We start from the raw sequence: 27,701 nt of genomic DNA, 5'->3' as shown, positions 1-27,701 counted from the left end.
TATGATTTTGAATAAACATGATGGATATTTTGTATAAACATTCAATAACTGTATACAGCAGTTAACTTCTCTTCTTGAAATAAACTACTGATTGAATCATTTAGAGTACAAATACTTCCAGAATAAGTATAATGTTGATAGCTCCATGAAAACAATGTCTTAAACTTATGATTATATGAAGTCTTATGTGAAGCAATAAGCCTCAAGGTTTAGAGTATAAAAATACGAATGTTTTGAAAAATAGTATTTCATAGTATTATATCAAACTATATCTGAATGAGAAGAAGTGATGCATTTGGATGCTCACAAATATTTTAATGCATTATATTGATACTGTTTTAATATTCTCAATGGGATATTAACCTATAATTAAGTACCAAAATATTATACTCTGAGAAACTGAATCATAAAATAATTTAATGTGTTTTTAATCAGAGAAATCATTTTTGAAGAATTCACTCCTGACCAGTAGTTAAAAGAAATTCTTTTGGTATTTGGGTTGTTGAGATAGTAACTCATTTATCACATGATAGTGAACTTGATTCTTTTGTTCCATCTCCAGATGCTGACATTATAGCAAGTGCCATTGAATATGGTTTTAAAAGAAAATTTCAAGTATGACAATATATAGGCATATGATAGACGGACAGACAGACAGATGATAGATAGATATTGCTATTTTTGTCTACTGTGGGCTACATATACTTGAATTATATACACCATCCCTGTTTGTATACACAGTGTCTCTAGTATTTGTTTAGTAGTGAATTTTCCTAAGAATAGTTCCTGAGAAAGTATCCTTGTTAAAGAAGAGACACCTGTCTAAAACAAAATAATAAGTCCCCATTGGCATTTCAAGATCACTGTGTTAGACTTCATGATTTCTCTTTTGGATCAGAAAGATGTTTGTTGAAAATGAGTTCAATTTTTATATTTTGTCAATGATGCAACCAAAAAGGAGAAAGATCATGTCAGTTGTCCTGTATTCGTGTTGTCAAAATGGACACCAGAATTCAGAAATCTCTTGCATCCTGACACCTTTGCATTTATTTTGGTTGATACAGATTTATTTTGGAGAAGTTAAAGCCCTTTCAAAGAAAGAGAAAAATATGAACTGAAAAGAGAAACTGAAAAGAGAAAAATAGTCAAACTGAAAGGAAATAGGCTGACTGAAGCCTGCAGAACGTCTCTTTTCATCACCTGATTCTGGTTTGTCCCCAGTGTCCTGCATAGTTCATATTGTGTTTCCCTGGATTATGTCTCCCATCTACAAACCACTTTAGTATGGTTAACAGCTTGAGGAGAACCAAAACGGAAGTTTTAACATAACATTTGCCTCCTGGTTTCAGGAATTATATTGCTAATATAGTCATTATATAGGAACTAAAGTTATCAGAGTTGTAAAAGGTTCTGGGCACTGCTAAATACTCTGGCCTGTAACAATGTGCAGTCCTAATGCACCAAAAATATATGCCACAAGCTTATCTGCTTTTACCCATTCACATTGCATTGAAATTTACATTATTACCTACTAATAAATATATTTGTCTAATAAAACATGTCTGTCACACATATTCTACTTAGTATCTGATTTTTTTTATTAACTTGAGTATTTCTTATATACATTTCGAGTGTTATTCCCTTTCCTGGATTCCGGGCAAACATCCCCCTCCCCACTCCCCTTCCTTATGGGTGCTCCCCTCTCAACCCTCCCCCCATTGCCGCCCTGCCCCAACAGTATAGTTCACTGGGGGTTCAGTCTTAGCAGGACCCAGGGCTTCCCCCTTCCACTGGTGCTCTTACTAGGATATTCATTGCTACCTATGAGGTCAGAGTCCAGGGTCAGTCCATGTATAGTCTTTAGGTAGTGGCTTAGTCCCTGGAAGCTCTGGTTGCTTGGCATTGTTGTACATATGGGGTCTCGAGCCCCTTCAAGCTCTTCCAGTTCTTTCTCTGATTCCTTCAACAGGGGTCCTATTCTCAGTTCAGTGGTTTGCTGCTGGCATTCGCCTCTGTATTTGCTGTATTCTGGCTGTGTCTCTCAGGAGCGACATACATCAGGCTCCTGTCGGCCTGCACTTCTTTGATTCATCCATCTTGTCTAATTGGGTAGATGTATATGTATGGGCCACATGTGGGGCAGGCTCTGAATGGGTGTTCCTTCAGTCTCTGTTTTAATCTTTGCCTCTCTCTTCCCTGCCAAGGGTATTCTTGTTCCCCTTTTAAAGAAGGAGTGAAGCATTCACATTTTGATCATCCGTCTTGAGTTTCATTTGTTCTAGGCATCTAGGGTAATTCAAGCATTTGGGCTAATAGCCACTTATCAATGAGTGCATACCATGTATGTCTTTCTGTGATTGGGTTAGCTCACTCAGGATGATATTTTCCAGTTCCAACCATTTGCCTACGAATTTCATAAAGTCATTGTTTTTGATAGCTGAGTAATATTCCATTGTGTAGATGTACCACATTTTCTCTATCCATTCCTCTTTTGAAGGGCATCTTGGTTCTTTCCAGCTTCTGGCTACTATAAATAAGTCTGCAATGAACATAGTGGAGCACTTGTCTTTTTTATATGTTGGGGCATCTTTTGGGTATATGCCCAAGAGAGGTATAACTGGATCCTCAGGCAGTTCAATGTCCAGTTTTCTGAGGAACCTCCAGACTGATTTCCAGAATGGTTGTACCAGTCTGCAAACCCACCAACAATGGAGGAGTGTTCCTCTTTCTCCGCATCCTCGCCAGCATTTGCTGTCACCTGAGTTTTTGATCTTAGCCGTTCTCACTGGTGTGAGGTGAAATCTCAGGGTTGTTTTCGTTTGCATTTCCCTTATGACTAAAGATGTTGAACATTTCTTTAGGTGTTTCTCAGCCGTTCGGCATTCCTCAGCTGTGAATTTTTGTTTAGTTCTGAACCCCATTTTTAATAGGGTTATTTGTCTCCCTGCGGTCTACCTTCTTGAGTTCTTTGTATATTTTGGATATAAGGCCTCTATCTGTTGTAGGATTGGTAAAGATCTTTTCCCAATCTGTTGGTTGCCGTTTTGTCCTAACCACATTGTCCTTTGCCTTACAGAAGCTTTGCAGTTTTATGAGATCCCATTTGTCGATTCTTGATCTTAGAGCATAAGCCATTGGTGTTTTGTTCAGGAAATTTTTTCCAGTGCCCATGTGTTCCAGATGCTTCCCTAGTTTTTCTTCTATTAGTTTGACTGTGTCTGTTTTGATGTGGAGGTCCTTGATCCACTTGCAGTTAAGCTTTGTACAGAGTGATAAGCATGGATCGATCTGCATTCTTCTACATGTTGACCTCCAGTTGAACCAGCACGATTTGCTGAAAATGCTATCTTTTTTCCATTTGATGGTTTTGGCTCCTTTGTCAGAAAGCAAGTGACCATAGGTGTGTGGGTTCATTTCTGAGTCTTCATTTCTTTTCCATTGGTCTCTCTGTCTGTCTCTGTACCAATATCATGCAGTTTTTATCACTATTGCTCTGTAATACTGCTTGAGTTCAGGGATAGTGATTCCCCCTGAAGTCCTTTTATTGTTGAGGATAGCTTTAGCTATCCTGGGTTTTTTGTTATTCCAGATGAATTTGCAAATTGTTCTGTCTAACTCTTTGAAGAATTGGATTGGTATTTTGATGGGGATTGCATTGAATCTGTAGATCGCTTTTGGTAAAATGGCCATTTTTACTATATTAATCCTGCCAATCCATGAGCATGGGAGATCTTTCCATCTTCTGAGGTCTTCTTCAATTTCTTTCTTCAGTGTCTTTAAGTTCTTATTGTACAGATCTTTTACTTGCTTGGTTAAAGTCACACCGAGGTACTTTATATTATTTGGGTCTATTATGAAGGGTGACGTTTCCCTAATTTCTTTCTAGCCTGTTTCTCTTTTGTGTAGAGGAAGGCTACTGATTTATTTGAGTAAATTTTATACCCAGCCAATTTGCTGAGGGGGTTTATCAGCTTTAGTCATTCTCTGGTGGAACTTTTGGGCTCACTTAAATATACTATCATATCATCTGCAAATAGTGATATTTTGACTTCTTCTTTTCTGATCTGTATCCCCTTGACCTCCTTTTGTTGTCTGATTGCTCTGGCTAGAACTTCAAGAACTATATTGAATAAGAAGGGAGAGAGTGGGCAGCCTTGTCTAGTCCCTGATTTTAGTGGGATTGCTTCAAGTTTCTCTCCACTTAGTTTAATGTTAGCAACTGGTTTGCTGCTTATGGCTTTTACTATGTTTAGGTATGGGCCTTGAATTCCTATTCTTTCCAGGACTTTTATCATGAAGGGGTGTTGAATTTTGTCAAATGCTTTCTCAGTATCTAATGCAATGATCATGCGTTTTTGTTCTTTCAGTTTGTTTATATAATGGATCACGTTGATTGTTTCCGTATATTAAACCATCCCTGCATGCCTGGGATGAAGCCTACTTGATCATGGTGGATGATTTTTTTGATGTGATCTTGAATTCGGTTTGCCAGAATTTTATTGAGTATTTTTGCGTCGATATTCATAAGGGAAATTGGTCTGAAGTTCTCTTTCTTTCTGGGTCTTTGTGTGGTTTAGGTATAAGAGTAATTGTGGCTTCATAGAAGGAATTCGGTAGTGGTCCATCTGTTTCAATTTTGTGGAATAGTTTGGATAATATTGGTATGAGGTCTTCTATGTAGGTTTGATAGAATTCTGCACTAAACCCGTCTGGACCTGGGCTCTTTTTGGTTGGGAGACCTTTAATGACTTCTTCTATTTCCTTGGGAGTTATGGGGTTGTTTAACTGGTTTATCTGTTCCTGATTTAACTTCGATACCTGGTATTTGTCTAGGAAATTGTCCATTTCCTGTAGATTTTCAAGTTTTGTTGAATACAGGCTTTTATAGTAAGATCTGATGATTTTTTGAATTTCCTCTGAATCTGTAGTTATGTCTCCCTTTTCTTTTCTGATTTTGTGAATTTGGACACACTCTCTGTGTCCTCTTGTTAGTCTGGCTAAGGGTTTATCTATCTTGTTGATTTTCTCAAAGAACCAACTTTTGGTTCTGTTGATTCTTTCTATGGTCCTTTTTGTTTCTACTTGGTTGATTTCAGCTCTGAGTTTGATTATTTCCTGCCTTCTACTCCTCCTGGGTGTATTTGCTTCTTTTTGTTCTAGAGCTTTTAGGTGTGCTGTCAAGCTGCTGACATATGCTCTTTCCTGTTTCTTTCTGCAGGCACTCAGCGCTATGACTTTTCCTCTTACCACAGCTTTCTTTGTGTCCCATAAGTTTGGGTATGTTGTACCTTCATTTTCATTAAATTCTAAAAAGTTTTTAATTTCTTTCTTTATTTCTTCCTTGACCAGGTTATCACTGAGTAGAGCATTGTTCAATTTCCACGTATATGTGGGCATTCTTCCCTTATTTTTATTGAAGACCAGTTTTAGGCCGTGGTGGTCTGATAGCACGCATGGGATTATTTCTATCTTTCTGTACCTGTTGAGGCCCGTTTTTTGACCAATTATATGGTCAGTTTTGGAGAAAGTACCATGAGGAGCTGAGAAGAAGATATATCCTTTTGCTTTAGGATAGAATGTTCTATAAATATCCGTTAAGTCCATTTGGCTCATGACTTCTCTTAGTCTGTCTACATCTCTGTTTAATTTGTTTCCATGATGTGCCCATTGATGAGAGTGGGGTGTTGAATTCTCCTACTATTATTGTGTGAGGTGCAATGTGTGTTTTGAGCTTTAGTAAGGTTTCTTTTACATATGTAGGTGCCCTTGTATTTGGGGCATAGATATTTAGGATTGAGAGTTCATCTTGGTGGATTTTTCCTTTGATGAATATGAAGTGTCCTTCCTTGTCTTTTTTGATGACTTTTAGTTGAAAATTGATTTTATTTGATATTAGAATGGCTACTCCAGCTTGCTTCTTTCGACCATTTGCTTGGAAAGTTGTTTTCCAGCCTTTCACTCTGAGGTAGTGTCTGTCTTTGTCTCTGAGGTGTGTTTCCTGTAGGCAGCAGAATGCAGGGTCCTCGTTGTGTATCCAGTTTGTTAATCTATGTCTTTTTATTGGGGAGTTGAGGCAATTGATGTTGAGAAATATTAAGGAATAGTGATTATTGCTTTCTGTTATATTCATATTTGGATGTGAGGTTATGTTTGTGTGCTTTTCTTCTCTTTGTTTTGTTGCCAATATGATTAGTTTCTTGCTTCTTCTAGGGTATAGCTTGACTCCTTATGTTGGGCTTCACCATTTATTATCCTTTGTAGTACTGGATTTGTCGAAAGATATTGTGTAAATTTGGTTTTGTCATGGAATATCTTGGTGTCTCCATCTATGTTAATTGAGAGTTTTGCAGGATACAGTAACCTGCGCTGGCATTTGTGTTCTCTTAGGGTCTGTATGACATCAGTCCAGGATCTTCTGGCCTTCATTCTTTCTGGCGAAAAGTCTGGTGTGATTCTGATACGTCTGCCTTTTTATGTTACTTGACCTTTTTCCCTTACTGCTTTTAATATTCTTTCTTTATTTTGTGCGTTTGGTGTTTTGACTATTATGTGACGGGAGGTGTTTCTTTTCTGGTCCAATCTATTTGGAGTTCTGTAGGCTTCTTGTATGACTATGGGTATCTCTTTTTTTAGGTTAGGGAAGTTTTCTTCTATGATTTTGTTGAAGATATTTACTGGTCCTTTGACCTGGGATTCTTCACTCTCTTCTATACCTATTATCCTTAGGTTTGATCTTCTCATTGAGTCCTGGATTTCCTGTATGTTTTGGACCAGTAGCTTTTTCCGCTTTACATTATCTTTGACAGTTGAGTCAATGATTTCTATGGAATCTTCTGCTCCTGAGATTCTCTCTTCCATCTCTTGTATTCTGTTTTTGAAGCTCATATCTACAGCTCCTTGTCTCTTCTTTTGGTTTTCTATATCCAGGGTTGTTTCCATGTGTTCTTTCTTGATTGCTTCTACTTCCATTTTTAATTCCTTCAACTGTTTGATTGTGTTTTTCTGGAATTCTTTCAGGGATTTCTGTGTCTCCTCTCCATGGGCTTCTACTTGTTTATTTATGTTTTCCTGGAATTCTTTCAGGCATTTTTGTGATTCCTCTCTGTAGGCTTCTACTTGTTCTCTACGGGAGTTCTTCACGTCTTTCTTGAAGTCTTCCAGCATCATTATCAAATATGATTTTGAAACTAGATCTTGCTTTTCTGGTGTGTTTGTATATTCTGTGTTTGTTTTGATGGAAGAATTGGACTCCAATGGTGCCATGTAGTCTTGATTTCTGTTGCTTGGGTTCCTGTGCTTGCCTCTCGCCATCAGATTATCTCTAGTGTTACTTTGTTCTGCTATTTCTGACAGTAGCTAGACTGTCCTATATGCCTGTGTGTCAGGAGTTCTGTAGACCTGTTTTCCTGTTTTCTTTCAGCCAGTTATGGGGACAGAGTGTTCTGCTTTCAGGCGTGTAGTTTTTCCTATCTACAGGTCTTCAGCTGTTCCTGTGGGCCTGTGTCTTGAGTTCACCAGGCAGGTCTCTTGCAGCAGAAAAGTTGGTCTTACCTGTGGTCCCAAGGCTCATGTTCTCTCGCGGGGTGCAGTCCAGGAGCTCTCTGCGGCGGCAGCAACCAGAAGATCTGTGCCGCAGTTTCCGGGAGCTTCAGTGCACCAGGGTTCCAGATGGCGTTTGGTGTTTTCCTCTGGCATCCGAGTTGTGTGTGCAGAGTGCAGTCTCTTCTGGTTTCCCAGGCGTGTCTGCCTCTCTGAAGGTTTATTTCTCCCTCCCACGGGATTTGGGTGCAGAGAACTGTTTATCTGGTCTGTTTCCTTCAGGTTCCAGCGGTGTCTCAGTCGCAGGGGTCCTGCCGCTCCTGGGCCCTCCTGCACGGGAACCCAGAGCCCTTATACAGTTTCCTCTTGGGCCAGGGATGTGGGCAGGGGTGGGCAGTGTTGGTGGTCTCCTCCGCTCTGCAGCCTCAGGAGTGCCCACCTGACCAGGCGGTGAGGTCTCTCTCCCACGGGGTCTGGGAGCAGAGAGCTGCTGCGGGCCAGGATCCGTGGGTGTGGTACTCCTGGTAAACACAAGAAGTGCCCGGTCCTAGAGGAATTCTGCCTCTGTGTGTCCCGAGTTCACCAGGAAGTTCTCTTGCAGCAGAAAAGTTGGTCTTACCTGTGGTCCCTAGGCTCAAGTTTGCTCGCGGAGTGCTGCCCATGAGCTCTCTGCGGCGGCAGCAACCAGGAAGATCCTAGTATCTGATTCTTTCTTAAAACACTAATCACAGCTTGTATGGAGAAGGAAAATACTTGTTTCACTTACACTTGCTGGTGACATTCTATCTCTGAGAGAATGGAGTAGGAGTTCAAGCAGAAACCTGGATGCAGGAAGTAAAGCTAAGACAAAGGAGAAACAGTGCTTATTGGTTTACCTCCCATCGCTTGTTCAGTTTGCTTTCTCTTATACAACTCAGAACCATCTGCCCAAGGTGTGTACCAATCGTAATGTGCTAGGCAATTTCTCATAATTCATTTTCAAGAAAATGTCCCTCAGAAATATTAACATTCCAATCGAGTCAAGGCAATTTCTCAGTTAAGGTTCACCTTTCCTGAGCTTCTCCAATAGGTGCCAACATAACCACATGATATTTTCTGCAGCCAAATAATCTATAATGAAACAATGGGAGAAACTGAATACATTTTCTAAGATACATTGCTACTGGAGTCTTTAAAGGGTAACCCTAATGTGACCTAATTTCTGTTTCCATATTCCTTTGCATATCTTTACCTTGTGGCAAGGACTTCGATGCTGTCACATTTGTTCTCTGGTGTCATCTTTATCTTGCAATCAGCAGCTTAGTGCATTAACTCTTAATTTCATGAATAACTTATTGGTGGATTTCCAATGTAGTTGCAAAATGTTGCAATATTTTACAAAATAGATATTATACAGAATTTTATTGAAAAAGCCATTTATTTCAATATAAAATTAAGAATTATGTGTAGTGGGTTGGTTAAATAGCATTTGATGCCTTCTTGATATAGTATTATCTATTCAGTCTAAAAATAGATATGTATATCATGTAGAACTCATCAAGATATACAAATGTTTATTATTTATTAAGAAGTAATGAAAAAACTATAAAATGATACTAGTCTGTCATTCATATGGGCCCTGTGATAGTTATAATTGCTGACCAATATGACACAGTAACATAATCTTAAAACATTATTAAATTTTGCTACGAATTTTTATAACCATGTTGTGCAATTCACAAGCGTACACTTTGCAAATGATTATATAATGTTGCAGTGTCAGAAATATGAACACACATAATGCATAGTTTAATCTTAACTAACTGAAATCATTTTATGAACAAAATAGTATTTTAACATAGAAAATAATTGTTTGATAAGAGAGGTTTATATTCCCCCATATATTCTCCAATAAAAGCCCTTCAACAGTATTTCAGTGGTAAGAATTTGAGACAGTCAGCCTTAAGTATGAATCTCTCAATCATGTATTATTTTTCCATTTATCTTCCCCATCCAATAAGTTTCTTCCTTCTTTCTATAGAACATCAGAATGTTAGAGAGAGAGGTTTGTCTTGTCTGAGTGGATTGCTGTGGAAGGTTTCCTATATTCTAATTAAAAAGTATGAACCATTGTTAATTATATCAAAATTACGAAGTATAAAACAGATTAAATGTCAGCAATTTTATTTCATTTTCACAGGTTATTTTTCTTTGTGTGATGCCCAATGGTGTTTATTGATTTTAGACACTTGGAAGAGATGTTTTCCTCAGATTAGATTTTGGACATATCAAGTCTGCAAACATTTTAATTTTATTTTTTAATTTTTTTTTGTTGTTGTTAATCTACTTAGGAGGCACAGGCAATGTATAGTTCCCACTGTTGTACCAACGGCCATAGATATATAAGAAGGGTAGCTGAATACAAGTCTTAAAGTCTGTAAGCAGAGTTCCTTGATGTTTACAGATTCAAGTCCCTGCCTTTAATGGTTTCCCTAAATAATGGACTGTAACCTGCAGATCAAATAAATTCTTTCCCTCCTTAAGCTGCTTTTGACCATCCTCTCTATCACAGCCTCAGAAACCAAACTAGGATGTGTGTGTGTGTGTGTGTGTGTGTGTGTGTGTGTATGATTACATGGTTTGTTTTTTTTCATAGTAAGTCCATACATTGAGTATTTCAAATATTCTCTCTGTGCTCCATTTTATTTAGGAATAGATGCTATGCCAAAATCGTTCTCCCCATAGAAATGTTTATGTAGCAATACTATCTCATGCCTGCTAGGCATTCAATGATCAGCATCATTAACCCGAGTACTTGAGAATAAGTTTGATCTTTGCCCTCAATACAGGTCCCACTCAAGGTCACAATGACTGTCCTTAGTCTAGTGCATAGTTCAGTAAACAACTGTGTGTGAAGTTAATTGGGAAGTAAAATATAAGTATTAAGTAAGGTCCTTGGATCAGTAGGAACAACTACACACAATAAGGGTGTTAATCTTACTCTTTCATTACATAAATGACTTCTAATTACTTTTACTCTCTGAAAGAAAACAAATAGAAGTAGCAGTCATGTTCATTGCTATTCATATTATATTAAGTTCCAGTAAGGTATGTCACAAAAATAAATCAGTTAAGCATGATAAAATAATTCAGAACATGGGAAATTGTCAAACTCATCTTTCCCATTTATTATCCATTGTGCTCTTCTGCATAACAGAATAAATCTTTACCTCAAACATCTTGAAGAAGGTACCCTGGGACTGCTTTCAAATATTTTCTAGAATGATCAGACAGGAAAGAACTTTTCAAAATAAACCCTCTCATGAGGTTGTTTAGAAATGGTCTAACTCCTGTCTCCCAGGTAGGGCTGAGGATGCAAAATGAGTAATGTCATGGAGGATCTTGAAAGGTTCATCACAGTAGCTACTACCCAAAGAGCAAGAGAAGAGGTTTTCTAGTTTCCGTTGGTAAGAAAGGCATGCCTCTGGAGTAAGTACGTCATCATACTGGAGTGGCTTTGGTTCTGGAGAGAAGAACAAGCAGAACACCATGCATATAAAAGCAGAACTCTATATAGGGGAGTCTCTGATAGCCTCCCAACAGTAGAAAATCTTTGGGCAACTTTTAAAAAGAGAGTGTGAATGTCTTTAGCAAAGAAAGAAATTATTCATAAACAATATACAAATGTTGCCTAGGAGGTAGAAGGGAGTAGTCAAGTCCTCTAATTAAATGAAGAACATTCATAACATACTCTCTTCCCCTAAGGCTCAGAAAACACTTAAAATTATTTGAATAGACAGAGTTCAGGGAGGCTTGGGGCGAAAGAGTATCTTCTAAATGGGTCAGAACTGTTTCATTATGATCTCCTGGAAGCTGTGGTTTCTGAGTCCTACAGAAGCTCACCTGAGATTAAACTCATGTATATATGGGTACCATCAATTAGACTGGGCAGGTGATTTAAAATCAAATCAAAACAAAACAAAAAATAAGGACATGAATTTGGAAAGGTACTTGGCAGAGAATGAAAAAATGAGCTGGAAGGATTGTGGATATATCGTACAAATACATTATATGCATATGTGATATTTTCAAAGAATAAGTATAGTAAGTTTTTTTTACTTAACCCAAACCTAGACTTACTTGAATCTCAGTTGAAGAATCGTCTCCATGAGATTTGCCTTTGGGTACATCTGTGAGGTATTTTCTTAGTTGCCAAACAGTAAGGGAGAGCTGTGCTCACTGTGGACATTGCCATCCTTGGGCAGGAGGATCTGAGCTGTGTAAGAATTATAACTGAGCAAGCCATCGGAAGAAAGTCAGCAAGCAGTGTTCTCCAAAAGTCTCTTCTTCAATTCCTCCCTCTAGGTTTCTGTTTTAAGTTCCTGTCCTGAAATCCCTCGGTGATGGGAAACTGTTAGAGAAATAAACCTTTCCTCTACAAGTTGCCTTTTGGTCATGATGTTTACTGAAATGATGAAAAGCAAAATAGGGAAAAAGTACACATTTCAAATTTCAGGAAAACAGAAATTCAAAGTGATTTTCTCTTAAATACTGAAAGAATCATTCCATCTGCTGACAATAAGGACACAGTGGTACAGGCATATCTAATGTGTATAATGCTGTCACCTGTTTGTTTGCCCTGTAGATTTCCTTACTGGAGAAGGCTGGGTTTGGAGGTGCTCTTCTCTACATTGATCCCTGTGATGCACCAGAGTCTGCGGTCCTTAGCTCTGAACCTTTTATGGTGACACTGAATCCAGGAGGAGACCCCTCTACACCTGGATACCCTAGTCATGGTAAGCTTGCTCTTATATAGATTTGACTTGTATGTGTATTCTATCTAATTTATTCAATGGATACTACATGGAGTAAGTCTAAGTGCTTCATACATTCACTTTTTAATAACCTGTTGGAATAAACCAATTTTTAAAAATATATAGTAGGTTGTCATTTCAGTGATGTATGCTATGGACTTATAACAAACATACATTATTACTGATCAATTTATATTTATATATATGAACAAGCAAATACCTTTATCTCTTGTTTGTCCAGTGTTTAAGGCTATATTATGTTAAGTTGAATAACAGTGGGAGAAGATACTAGAAAGTATGAATTTATGATGAAGTTTCCTTGGATTGCCCCATTTCTATGTGCTTTAAGATACTATCCTTCTCTTAAGCATTCGTCTATATTTGGGAATGCTGTGTTCACCACAATGGGGAACGTGAGACATGAGCAGGACAACTGTAGTTATGGCAGATGCCTGCAAAATTCTTACAATTCTGCCTGGTGTATCATTGGCATATATTCTGTCCATAGAATTAGGCTGAGGGAGTAGCTCTTTTACAGCCTCTCAGGGCAATGACAACGCACTGACCACAGCAATTCAGTGTACCCAAGATATGTACACAATCGGTATTTTTTTTACCCACCATTGTCTAATCTTATTTTTGTGGCCCTTCTATAATTATGAAGGCAATTTAAATAACATTTTTATAGTTTGACTAATCAATTACAGACTTTTCAAGCTATCTTCAATTCTTTCATTGGTCTTTGTTGTTGTAGTGCTGCCTTCAATCTAAAAATCACGTTTACATTTAATTGCATGTTCTTTAAATTTCTCCATCTGGTAATATTCTCAAAATACACATTTTTGTGCTCTTGACACTAATTCCACCCAGTGAGATTTTTAAGTAACTGTAGCCATACCTTCTGAAGAAACACTGAAGAGATTTCATCCCCTTTATAGTGTCCATCAAAAGAAACCTATTGTTAAAGTGTCTTTATTCCCACAATGCAACCCCAGGTCCCTCCCTCAGTTTTGTGTTTATCAGTTGTTTTCTCTGTTGTGATCACCTTGAATGGCAATGCCACCAAACATAAAACACCTTCTTTTCTTTTAACCTCTCCACCGAATTTGAGAAATGTTCAATGATTCTCCTCTGCTATAATAATCACAGGACTATGTGCCAAATGATTTGACATTTCTAGCATTCCTTTAGACAGGCTGTTCTTGAACTTCCTTCGTTGCCCAGGCTAGCCTCATATTGTAATAATCACCATTTTCTGCTTCTTAAACCTTTGGATTGCTGGTATGAGCCACCACTCAGCTTATAATCCATTTGGAATAAAGGTGGAAAGTTCTGCCTATATTCTAACAAAGTGAAACTTTGAATAATTATTTATAGTAGAATTATTTATAATGTTGGAGTTTTTATATCTAAAGATGAACAATATTATCTACAAAGTTTCTCCATGCCATTTAAACAGTACTAAATAAAAATTTCTTTTGCAAGCATAATACCAGTAGACAGAATGCCCCCTTTTTTCCATATAAAACTCAATATAGTAGACAGGAATGGGAAAGGTTGTAACAGTAGTGGATTCTACCTGTGATTCCAATGAGTAGATTTTCTTCTTCCCTAAATTTGCTCACTATCTTTCTCTCACAGTTTCAGGTTTCATTATTTTGTTGTTAGTTTATTTGTTTAGAATAATTCTCTGTATGTATTTTGATTTTGGCAGTATGGAGAGTAGATTTCAGGAGGTGAATTTGTAAATATACAAATAATTGTACAGCAAAAAACCCAAGTACCTGGTACAGCACTTGCCTAGGAAGCGCAAGGCCCTGGGTTCGGTCCCAAGCTCTGGAAAAAAAAAAAAAAAAAAAAAAAAACCCAAGACCTGATATGATACATGGCAACACCGTCATAGCAAACCACCCTCAGAACTAATTTAAAATCATTTATCAATGAATGGGAACTGTGTTTTAAAGGGGATTAATCTCCAAAGAAGTAGGACAAACAAAAATTCTAGAAAGTATTGACTTGCTTTTGGTTTTATTTATAATGTATACAAATTAAAGCGAACTGTCCAGTAACCACTCAGTGTCACTCATGTGGCTGTATCAATGGCTGCTAGTCTAGAATTCTTCTTTGGTTTACATATTCCTTAATACCTTAAGCATAATTCAGAATTTTCCAGAAAATTTGAATAAAGTCAAATGACACTAGAGCCATTTATGTAATCCTATGACGTTATAGTTAAGGACTGTGTCATCACTTCTGAGTTCTGAGTCAGAAGGAGAGGACGACATATAGACCAAAGATGCTTACCACCAAATTCAGCCCTCTGACTCTAATTTCCAGAACCCACTTGGAGGAGGGGGAATTGAGTGCCACGAATTGTCCTCTGGACCCACACCTGCACAGCACACCCCAAATCCCCTACCAAATAAATCACACTCACTGAGTGTGATTTGTCCAATGCAATAACTTCAAGTGGGTGATTGTAAATCAAGACTATGGAAATATTCCTCCAAACACTTCAAATGAATTGCTGAAATGAAACGCCGGGATTCCATATAAAGAATTGCTGCTTACTAAGCTTCATTGCCCAGCCAAGTAGTTCCTGAATCTTACTGAATCAGAGCAGGGAAGAAATAGTTTCTAAACAGCATGTCCTCATGTGGTTCAGAGAAGAATGTCTTGAGGTCATCACTTTAACAAAAGCAATCTTTTGGAAACTTCCAGCATACTGAGGGCTCTGAGCTTCATTTTCTTGACAGTAAAAAGAAGATTATGCTGCTCCGCTGTGTCTCTCCCAAGGTAGTTTTTGGGAAATGGAAATCCTTGAGTTCCAAGACAGACTTAAATGGGAACTTTGAAGGAGGGAGCCATCCATCTGTATTCAAACTCACTCTGCTGGTGATGGAAGCAACTCAACTTTGAGAAGCACTGAGCCAGAGAAGCTTTATTGTACTTCATCTGCCATGTCCAAATTGGACCAGTGGGGCCAGTGCTCTGAACCCTGTGACCCAGTGCTCGTGCTCCCTCAGCATCGGGCCTTTCATATTTGCTCTCTCTACATCAATCAGGATTCTGACGTGGCATTCTGAATTTCAGGGCAGATCTGGCTCTCAGCAGGCTACTGATCAAAGCCAATGTGACTGAGTAAACAATCTCTTCCGGAACCATAAGTGATGACCTGGATGGTGTTCGTCCTCTAGTTAATCTCAAACTATAATCTAATGACTGCTCCTTCAAAAAAATGTAAAAGCAGTTATCACTGGTCATTATTCACAGAATATTTATCTTCTTCTTAGTGCATTGTAAGATTTCTCATTATATATTCTATCACTCAAAACACAATTCTATGGATACCAAAAGTTAAAATACTAAATTAAAGTATCTAGATAATGATGTAGTTTATCATGTCATGTTCTTCTAGTTGGACTGCCAGGTCTGGCCACAGTGAGACAAGATGAGCCTCGTCCCTTAGAGACTTTATGTGCTATGGTGGGGGAATACTGAAGGTTCTCCATCCTCTCAGAGGAGAAGGGGTATGAGAATTTGGGGGAGAAATTGTATTGCCAGCAGTTGGGAAACTGAGGCAGATGATCAATGATTCTGTTAGCAAAATGGGGAATTTGAGACCTAACGACATTGCACTTACCTTGTATTAAAAAGAACTAGAAAGCTATGGGGTACATACATTCCAGAAAAAGTAGGAAGTGGAAGTTGTCTGTTCTTTATTGAATCATATTGAAGAAACCAAGTATTAAGGGTGCATGAAAGGCAAATTCAGCATAGTTCCTGGACCAGAAAGAGTTTCTTGTTGTACCTATATTGTAACAATTTGTCTTCTGCATTTTAAATTGTTTTTTTATATTTAATTTTACTGTTGCTTTCAAATAACACTATATCAAAAATTTTACCTACTACACCAATGAAATCCAAGCTATTACTTTCATCTTGACTTACTCTTGCATAACTGTATATTGTGCTTCTGGGACTCTATCTTTTGAAAAGTTTTATCTGTGTCCCTCTCTGTACATGTAACCATTCTTTGCTCCATGTTATCTTTTTTTTTAAATTCTTGAGAGGAAGTTATTTTCAGTGGTTTTACTCTACTGAAGTGTGTCAGAAGGCATAGTTTATTTAATATTCCCAGTGTTACAATTCAGTGGGTCTGTGTGCTGTTTATGTACTTGCTGTCTGCACAGCATGAGCCCTGCCAACCAGCGATGCTGAAAGAATCAGACGATCACTGTGACATGTGACAAGGCTTCAGCAGGTGTCCTTGGTCCAGTTACTTGGACAAATGTCTGAAGATAGACTTGACTTGGCACTAAATTACCTGAGACAGTGTTGAACTATTCCCTGACTAGCATACCAGAAAATATAAATATAAGCCTAGCTGTCGAAACAAAGTGTTAGATATCTATGACATAGAATGCATTGTCGCTTGGTTGAGGAAACACTGAAATTGTCTGTATTTATATTATTTTTGCTATACTGAATGGTGGCTTATTTTCTGGTGTATTTACTTCCTACGCACCCTTCTTCCCCTCCTCCAATTAAATTTATTTATTCACATTACATCTGGACTGATGCCCCCTCCTAATCCCCTCTCCCATAATCCCTCCCCCATTTCCCATTCCCTTTCTCATCTGGGAGGGTGGAGAAGCCCCTTCTGTATTCCAAACCCTAGCACATAAATTCTCTGTGGGGCTAGGAACATCTGTCTCAACGAGGCCAGACAAGGCAGCCCAACTAGAAGAACATATCCCAGGTACAGGCAACAGTTTTTGGGATAGTACCCACTTAAGTTGTTTGGGACCCACATAAAGACCAAAGTGCACATCGGCTACATTATGTTTGGGTGCGTAGGTCCAGCCTGTATATGCTCTTTGGTTGGTGGTTCAGTCTTGGGGTGGTCTTCCTTTTGGAATTCCTACCACTCTCAGGGTCCTCAATCCTTCCCCCAACCCTTCCATAAAAGTCCCCAAGCTCCACCCAAATATTTGGTAGTGGGTCTCTGCATTTGTTTCAGTCAGCTGCTGGGTGGAACCTCTCAGAAGCCAATTATGCTAGGTCCCTGTCTGCAAGCATAACAGAGTATCATTAACAGTGTCAGAGATTAGTGCTTGCCCTTGGGTCTGTAATTGGGCTGGATATTTCTAATCCAAATATTATCAAATATTAGAGCTATTAGGAGAACTGTTGTTAAACATCCAAATTTTCCTAAAAGCTCATCTCATCAAATATTAAAAATACATATCACTTCAATTCAAGCATCATTTTAAAAACAAAATTTTGTTTTGAAAATAATTTGTAATCATAAGTTTTCATGACCCTGTGTAAGGAAAGTTTTTATTGATTGCTGAAATATCTAAGTGTGCAGACTACAAAGGATGCCTTTGAGTGGTTATTGTTCTTAAGAAATCTGTTTGCTGCTTGGTGTATCTGTCACTCAGACTGTTCTTCATTGCTGTATGGGGAACATTTTACTTTGAACAAGTACTAGATCGATAGAGTCATTTGTTTTGCTTAAGAACCAAAGTTTCCATAGAAATCTATGGTGAGTTCTTATGGTGATAAAAATTCTACTGAGAGATTGAGAGAGAACAAGGAATCCTTCTAGGCAACTTGAGTTTGCTTCCATATCTGGTGTCTCCCTGTCTCTAGGGATCCAGCATTCTCCTCTGGCATGTATGCATGTGCACACACACACACACACACACACACACACACATATATACACTAAAAATAGGATGAAATATTTTAAACATCTGTTTAAAAATAGATGCTCAAAAAATAGATGCTCAAATACATTTTTACACAAGTCATATTATAATAAGCTATTTAATTATAATTCTTAAAATGTGGAATTTTATTTTTACCTTGTGGTTTTTAAAATGCCCATATATGAATTTATTTAAAATTATTTGTAAGTGTGGAGGTGTGTACACTTAGCACAGACACCCTTAGAGATCAGAGGTGCTTTATCTCCTGAACTTGAATAGTGAGGTTTTGAGATCCAGAGCAGGTCTTGGAAACCTTCTGGAAGAGAACAAAGGCATCATCATAACAGTTGAAAATTTCCTCCCTCCCCCCCTTTAATAGTTTCACAAACAGGATAGCTTTTTACTAGCTCCATATTCCAAGTAAGTAAACTGACCTAGATCAAAAAGGAACCTAATTAGCACAATAACAACACTGAGTTGCAAATTGCCTAATTTCTTAGCTAGGGTTCCTTCGCTGCTAATAATACCTTGTATCCATTATATAGCTTATATGTAAGAGTTTGAGGTGTTAACAAACAAAAAAAATTATTAAATTTAATGCCAAAACATATGAGGATTTAGTTTAACACTGAACCTATTTGAGGGTAATTTAAAGGGGAAACAACACAAAGTACACTGAGACGTTGGAAAAGCTATGCTGAGGCTCATGTGGTACGGTAGAGCCTTTGCAGTGTTATGCAAAACACCTGGTGCAGCATGGAACCCAAGGACTCACTTTGACAAATGGGTTCCAGAGGTTTCAGACTGTCATGGCTGGGGAGGCATCAGACAGCTGCTCAATCAGAGGTGGCAGGAGCATGTGGTGAGGCTCCTCACCTGAGTCTGTGCCATACCTGAAAAGGCTACTACTTTGCCTCCTCCTCAGCAGCAGAAGCCTGGAAGGGGATTTCATATGCAAATCATACCAGATATACTGATATGTCTGTGACACCCAAAATCAGGCATAATCCCCCCATAACATAGATATTTCTATTAATATTTTCTCTGCGGAAATGATAATTGAATTATTATACAAGAATTAAAAAGGCACCAGTCAACCAAAAAATGTGAATTTAGAAGCTTGAAATATAGCACAGTTGTTAATGAGGACCAAGATTTAGGTCCCAGCACCAACACAGTAGCTTACAACCCTCAACTCAAGTTCTAGGGAGACTGATGTCTGCTACTGACCTTTCTGGGCACCAAACATGCATAGAGTAATTATAGGGGTCTCACTCAGACACTTCAAAAATAAAAATAAATTAATTTTTAAATGGGTCTTTTGAATTTTAACCACAGATATTCGGTTACATTTTAGATTTGTTGTTTTGTGTGGTTTGATTTTATTTTGGTTTTAAAGGAATACATTCAAAATTTCCCAATTCCTCAATTTTATGAACTTTCTGCTTATTAGATTTGAACTGGACATAAGAAGCACTAAAATTTAAAAAATTCATTAGCTATCATTTTCTTAAAAATATTCTTCCATGTTGCATGTTTAGCCTTCTTATCAACATTGCTTAACATTGCTGTACATTACAACTAGACTCTGGCATGACTTGGTCTTTAAGCTTTGCCCTATGAAGGAGGGGACTCCCATACTCTACCAAGTCAATCAATTTCAGAGAAGTTTTTGAGTGACGTGTTTTGGCATGACCTCTTATTTCATAACACAAATTTACAAAAATGTAAAAGTGAGATATTCTGTCAATGAAAATTTCAGTATTACTGGAATTACTCCAAGTAGTAAGAAAGTCAAAACACACAGAAAAAGCTCCTGAAGGCCCAAACGTACTTTCGAAACAGGTATTTCTTGATTTCAGATTAATTCTTAACAGACTGACATTGAAAGAACGTTCAAAAAGTACAATTTCATTAGCAGTCCTCAGCAAAAGATGTAATACAGCATAATTTTGTTTCCCATTTAAAAATATGAAACAATTAAATCCCATTGGAAAGCTATAGTACAAATAATTTATGTTTTTTTCCTACCATATAAGGTTACAGTTTCTTTTTTCCCTTCCATTTTTAAACATTTCTATTTAAATAAAATAGATTATTTTCTCACGCAATAGATCCTTATTACAGTTTTCCCTCTACTCTTCCCAGTTCCTCCCCATGTCCCATCTTCTCCCCTCCTCCCCCCCTCCAGATATGCTCCCTTTCTGTCTTTCATTAGAAAGAACGGACTTATAAGAGATAACAACAAAACCCAACAAAATAATATGTAATAATATAAAAAATAATCACACCAATGTTGTACAAGGAAACTAAAGAAAGGGAAAGAGTCCGATAAGGCTGAAGCATCAGAGCCCCGTTGTAGCATATGTAGGATCTTGCTACCAGACCCTTATAATAACTGGTGTGGTTGACTGAGCTGAGACCCAGGAATCACAGAGATTTGAGAACAGCAAGAGAGGAGCTTCTTTCTACCTATCTCTGTACTTGATCTGGAACACATAATGGTAACACCCCACTGAGGGACCATAGGTGCTCAGTCAGTCTTCAGCCAAGCAGCTTCCCTTCCTGGGTATTCCTTCCTCCAAGAGGTATAGAATATCTGAATACAGTGTATGCGTTGTCATACAACACCAAAGAAAGAAATATGAACAATCAAGGATCATCTCAAACCAATGCTTCATTAATGGTCGTCCTAGGAAAGAATGGCACTTAACACTCTCGAGGCTTCCTCTCCTCCAGCTGCTCTGGTATTCTCAGCACTAGCTCCCAACCAGGCTGGATCCTGTTGGACCAGGGCTCTTCCTTCCCCTTCCTATCTTGTGCATAGATACCCTGAAGGGTAATGTAGACCAGGACACTGCTCTTGACTTCCTCTCCCGGAGGCATGCTGGTGGTACCATGGAACCATGCAGAGGGGCAGATCACTGAGTGACACCCTATAACAATACTAAACTGAAAGCTACAAGTTAAACTCAGAGGACCTGGTGCCTGCCCATATCATCCCTGTGCTTGCTGCTTTGGTTTTTGTGAGTTCATATGAGTTTTCCTCAGTTGATTTAGAAGGTCATATTCTCTTGGTATCTTCCATTAAAAAGTTTAAAAGGTGAGTTTTGTTCTTTAACCACAGACACGTTTTTGCTTGTAGTTTGGATTGGTTGACCAGTGTAACCATAAGTGTAGCCATGTCCACCACAGGGTTCTGTGACTAAGTATTCATTATTATCCATGCGGTGGTCATTGGAGGTAAGTCTGTCTAAGAAGGACTGATATTAGTGGCAGGTGTTTATCTACCTAAGGAAAAGCCTGAAAATCTCAACATTATTGTGTGTACCACAGAGATATGACTGACTTTACCCTTGGCAGTAGAAAGGACAGATCTATATTGTCCAGTTTGGTAGCCACAAGCTATGGCTGTCTTCTTAGCTTTTACATTTAAATCAATTAAAATGCAATGAAATTTAAGATGCAGTCATCATACCCGCATTTCAAACAGTTGAGAGCCATTATGCAGCATCAAAGGATTTATACCAATAGGAAGTACTTCTTTATGGGTGCCACACAAATGTATGTCTATATTACTTCTTTATATGGAAGTTGATAGTTGCCTGCTTCACATAACCCAGGGGCCTGTCTCTCCACAGTTATGATAACTCAGCTTTGTTTATCTTTTTAATTTAATTTTATTTTTTTACCACTGGCATTATTTGAATGCTGAATTTACAAAGCAGACATTATGAACCACATGTTAGGCAGGCTTCATGAATCCTTTTATGGCTTAGTGTGGAACCAAAACATAGCCGAGTGCTTCTAAAGTAAACATTTTCCATTTCCAGAATTCTCAGAAGAGTTTTTGCATTTTAAGTATGTTAAAATAAATCTTGTAATGTTATTTTAAAGTGTTATTGCATTTGCCTCAAACTGCTAGCATTGTAAGTTTCAGCCCCATTCAATTCCTTCTGACAGTTTAGGCTGTGTGAAAAGTGGGTTCCACTTTTGTTTTGCCTACCAACCATCTCTCGGTTTAAATTTTTCACTGAGAATGGAAAGATTAAGTCGTCTTTGGAATTGTACATGCTTTGTTTTTGAAAAAAAATGGCTAAGCGTTAGACTACTTGGAAGTTTGAAGTTGGACCATTTATTTTGCAGTAAATCAAAAGCCAGATTTTGATAGTTGTTCCCATGTGAAATTAGCTTTGTCTGCTGCAAACAATAAGTTTCCATTCCAGGGGGATAGATGCTACTTGCATATTTCCACCTTTTATGGTTTGCACTTATATGTTCACCCCATCTGGTGATACCTACATACTTTGCTGTCTGTTCAGTAAGGACTCCTTCAAATCTCTTCTCTTTTGCCCCTCTGACTCTTAGCATTAATTATGGCTTGTCTCTTGATAATATTGACAAAAACATTCATTACATGTTTTTTAGGAAACAGAAACCCGTACAAACCGACAGAAAGAGCCTCAACATTCTTGGCCTTGTTGCGTTATGATGCCTTTTATTATCTTCCGAAGCAAATTAGAAAGATCTTCTAGTTTTAAGCAAGACACTAGATGGGCTGTTATATGATCAGTTTTACCTGGGGGTTGCTGGCCTACAAGCACAGCCCATTGTCCTTGCTATGAGACCTTCTCTAAGTGCAGAAATTCATGGTTTACCCTGCAGGCTTTTCACATTTTGTGGTCTGGGCTGAGACTTAAAAGGTACTGCAGGACGGCGGGAAAGGGTGAGCTGGTGATGTGGATGTGGTTGTAGGCGAGCTCTCACCTGCGTGCTGCACCTGTTCATGAGTCAGCAGGAAGCAAAACACTTCACACTAGAAAGTAATCTGGTTGATTGTTTAACAATTAAAGCTGTAATTAGATTTATAATTGAATTTTTGGTGTAATCTAATGTCTGGAAAATCTCTGTACTTCAACTAATCCTTCACTCAGCATGATCTGTTCCAAACCATTGCCAACCATGTGCAAAAATTTGGTTTTTTTTTTTCTTTTTACCCCAAGACAAAGCCAAACTGTTAGCCTTCTCTAACCATTTCCTTAGGTGACTCATCTCCCATTTCAGTGGCAGAATAGAAAGCTTAATTATATTCTGGAAAAAGAATGTTGAAGTGAAAAATTTAAGGCTGAAAACAAAATATGCTTTACACGGTTATTTCCAGAATATATCTTATACCGTTTTCAAGTGTTCTATAAACACGCTTAAGTTGTTACCATGGTATTCCTCTGAAATTCTCAGTCATGTCAATACTCCAAGCAAGCTTTGGAATCCATAGCAGATCTTACCTGCATAAGCATAGCCCAGATTCATACTCTAATCTCTTGCTCAGAAAAAGAATGCCATTCCAGGGGAGGGGTGTTGACAGATTATAGGAAACTGGAGCCAAACAAGGATATACCATAACTAAATAATATACACATAAACCAGGAATGTTATTTAAAGTAAAAGTATTTTATATGAATAATTAACTGACCCATTATTCATTTACGGGGTACCACAATGGCTCAAGTCAAGATTTTTCACTATGTTTGTCTGTGGATCCTAGGCTAGGTTACATTGAAGGAATACATACATGTCCTGGTCAGTAATGTGTTTCTCAAAAATTCATATGTTGAAGTATGTGACTCTACTATAACAGAATGCTGTTTTGTCCTTTTAATTATTTGAGATTATAATTCCCTGTCTGGGAGACAGAACTGAGTAAATTAGAGGGAACGGTTAGCGCGTGCTCCCATCCATCATCAATGTTCTCCTAATAAGCGAAGATGAGCACCCTCAAGTTAAGGACGGAGAGTCAAAGGTCCAAGGTCAAGTCCGCAACACAGTGATTTCAAGGATAGTCATGCTTCTAAAACAAAGGAACAAAAATCAGTTAACCTCATGGTTAGGACACAGACAAAGTATGAGAAAGGCTCCTGCAAAAACAAGGAGGAACACACATGGCTGCCTTAAGGCAGGGAGTGAGGCTTTAGAAGAAAGCCGCTGTGCAAACATCTTGAATCTGCACTATAACTTGTGTAATTACGGGGACATGGACTCTCTTCTTGGTGTCAATCTGTGTTACTTTGCTAGAGAGTACAAGCAAACTAATAGATGAGGAAACATGGAAAACAGCTTCTTTGATTTCATTGTTATTAGAACTGTAAAGGCAAGAGATAAAGTGCCTCTTTTACACTCTCTTTAATGAGAAAATGGAACAAATATGAAGTGAAACTTTGTGTACTTGACATATATCTGTTACTAAGACACTAATTTGTAAGCAATTTAATCTCAATTGGATATTTTATTTGAACAAATATATATTTATATATATGTTCACACACACACACACACACATATATATATATATATATATATATATATATATATATATATATATATATATAACTTAGCACCCTAATCCTGAATTTAGTTCAAGACAATAAAACCCAGATGAGTGTGAGAATTCCAGAGAAGAACATGGCTTTCAGCATGGCAGTTGAGCTTTAGACAAACACGATAGACTATGACAATGATGTTTTGGGAAATGTCTACCACTTAGGTCACCCTAAGGAACTATGTGGCTTCATGCAATCCCTGATGAGAAAAACTGATTTATGGAAGTGTGGTGATGGTTCATAGTTTTATTTTTGGTTTTGTAAACATTTTTAATTGGATATTTTTTATTTACATTTCAAATTTTATCCCCTTTCCTGGTTTCCCATCCATAAACCCCCCATTCCACCCTCTCTCCCTTTATCTATGAGGGTGTTCCTAACTACCCACCCCTTCCCGATTACCCACCCTGACATTCACCTACACAGGGGGTTCCAGCCTTGGCAGGACCAAGGTCTTCTCTTCCCATTGGTGCCCAGCAAGGCCATCCTCTGCTGGAGCTTTGGGTCTGTCCATGTGTAGACTTTGGGTAGTGGTTTAGTCCATAGGAGCTCTGGTTGGTTGGCATTGCTGTTCTTATGGGGTTGCAAACCCCTTCAGCTCCTTCAATCCTTTAACTCCTCCAGTGGGAACCCTGTTCATGATTTCAAATTGTTATCTGTTTATTGGTGTGTCCAAATCTTTGTGTGTGTGTGTCCATGTGTAGAAATATGCTAAAGTTTGTGACTGTACACATTTATATGAGCCTGTAGGCCAGAGGATCAACTTGGGTGTTTTCTTTCAGGTGCTGTACATGGTATTCTGTGAGATATTCTCTCAGTGGCCTAAAGTGGCCAAATAGGATAATCTTACAGTTCTGCAAAGCCTCAGTGATTTTGCTATCTCCACCTCCCCAAAACTGGGATCGCAAGTTCAGTTTGTGCTACCAAATAGCATATGGAGACAGTGGGGATGGGATTCAGCTCCATGCCCTCTTTTAAAGCTACAGGTAACTGGTTTCAGAAAGAGTTCTTCTCAATCAGTAAGGAGTTAGGAGCTGGGCCAACTTATGCATGGCTTTCCACAGCAGAGCTTGACTCTGCTCAGGAGATTGCAAGAAACACAGCAGAGAAACTTGCAAACACAGACAGAGGCTGACTCCCAGAAATACTGTGAAGAGTTTGTTCCACCTTAAAATGCAAACAGGGCAAAACTCAACTTTCTTGAGTTCTCTGTAAATATTATTAAAATCAGTTGTATCACCCCTTCCCCACTAAGGTGCCTGTCAGGTACAGTAGAGAGGTAATGGTGTCATGGAAGTGAGTCCTCACACATCCACCCCACAAGCTACTGCTTGGAACTATGGAAGGTAGGTAGCATAGTAACCACTCTGGGGTTACATAGAGCTCAAGTGTGATAATTAGAAGCAGGGCAGGCTTGAAAGAGGCTCTGAAGCAGGGCCTGGAGGACAGCCTCCGGCGGTACAGCTAAGCCCGGAGGAGTGGGAACAGCGGCTCCTGAAGCTGAGTGCTGGCAGACAGCTCTAAGGCATGCTTCAGCAGACTCCAGCAGGCGGCAGTTAAGTCTTCCAGTAAGCAGAACAAATAATGAGAAGCATTGCAAGCGCACAGACTAAAAATCACTGATCAAAAGATAGGTAGCCAGGAGGTCGGGTGCAGCCATCCTTTTCCAGTGTCATCCAGCTGTGTCAGCTCCCTAGGTGCCCTTTGGAAAGGTGCAAAGGACCCGGTGAGTCCCTGAGATTTTCTGTTTTAAATTCCACTGCTGCATTCAGATAATGAAACAGGTTTGGATTCCCCACTTTGGAAAGAACGTGGGCGAGCATGACTCTGCTTGCTTCTGTGTAAACAATGAAGAAATGGAAGAGACAGTGACCAGCATGATTAAATGCTCAAGGACAATGACCTACATGCTAATTTTAATTCCTTATAGCATCTAGCTTGGTACTGATACAAACTAGTCCTGAGCAAGTGAATTTAATGACCTCTGTGGGTAGAGCTCAGGTGGTAGAATGCCCTGTCGTAATACTCATGAGGCTGCGTTGATTCCTCTGAAAAGTATACTTGGAATCCCTGCAAATGGGGAGAGAAGCAGGAATTCCTAGACATTCCTAGTTACATAGTGAGTGTAAGAGAAGACCTAGCTATGTGAACCCTAAGGAAAAAAGATTAATATGCTGCAACTAAATATGGTAGAGGTTGGTGGCTATTACCACGGGCTTTGATTGCCTTGAGAAATGCATATTTTTCTAGAGAACTATAATTAAAAAACAGATTTAGAAAATCACCTGTAAGATGTGAGAGAACTCACTGATCATCTAACAAAAAAAAATTATATGTCTTTTGGAAAAGTCCCGAAAATTATCTGGATAGATATTATATAAAGTTTTACAGTTATTTTTTCCTGAGGTTAAAGCAAGCTTCCAAATTACTAAATAAATGTGTGAAAAGGTGAGTATTAAATAATACTTCTACCAAGAATCATCTCATTTTCTGAGATGAAGATGGCTTCAAATAAACTATTTAAAGGCCTAGAATTAAGGGCTTTGAGAGATGGCTGAGTGGTTAAAAGCACTGGTTGTTCTTTCAGTGACTCTGGGTTCAATTCTCAGCATCTGTGGCAGTCCACAACTGTCTGTAACTGTCCCATACCTTCATATAGACATGCAAGCAAGACACCGATACATATGAAATGAAAAAGTCTAGTTGTGTTAGTAATTAGTATTAGCTTTCTAAAGCTTTCAAGTGTGTGACATATTTATACACACACACACTCAAATTTCTGATCATATTAAGTTCTATTTCAATAATCATTTTTCAATAATTTATTTTTCATGGACTTTTTGATAGTGTTCAGAAATAAACATTGCCACTTAATTGGCAGTCGATATGAAAAAAAGCTGAGATTTTTCTTGTCAGAGATAACTACACACATAAATGCTATGTCATTTTGCCTCCTATAAAGCTACATTTAAATAGAATGACCCAGAAGATGGGTGATGGCCATGACTTCTGCACAAGGCCTTTCCAACACTTCCTCTTGTTTAACAGTTGTAATCTTGAAAAACATGGTGTGTATGAATTTGGATTTCATTTGCATTATCTACCTGATAAATATAGATTGTGACCAAATCAGTTTCTTTCATGATTATCTGGAAATACTGGAAAAGCAGAGGTGGCTGTGTCTCACTGGGAACTGGAACAAAGCATTGAAAACTTTCAGGACTCAAACTTTGACTTTAGCTGTTACTGAATAAAGAGTTCTGAAAAATTAAGAT

The 27,701-nt window shown here is 38.3% G+C and overlaps 1 protein-coding gene across 4 annotated transcripts in view; it reads left to right on the top strand.

The window, feature by feature from the left end:
* Positions 1 to 27,701, top strand: part of Naaladl2 (N-acetylated alpha-linked acidic dipeptidase-like 2) — a 1,374,648-nt gene that overhangs the window by 814,913 nt on the left and 532,034 nt on the right. For all 4 annotated transcript variants that reach the window (XM_087630578.1, NM_001447432.1, XM_087630581.1 and 1 more), the window contains 1 exon segment: positions 12,164 to 12,314. In XM_087630578.1, the coding sequence (XP_087486704.1) occupies positions 12,164 to 12,314 (151 nt within the window).

The sequence above is a fragment of the Rattus norvegicus genome, chromosome 2 (assembly GCF_021556685.1).
Source record: "Rattus norvegicus strain SHRSP/BbbUtx chromosome 2, alternate assembly SHRSP_T2T, whole genome shotgun sequence".
In the NCBI taxonomy this organism is placed as follows: domain Eukaryota; kingdom Metazoa; phylum Chordata; class Mammalia; order Rodentia; family Muridae; genus Rattus; species Rattus norvegicus.
The sequence above is the reverse complement of the archived record's forward strand: the minus strand, read 5'-3'. Positions and strand labels throughout refer to the sequence as shown.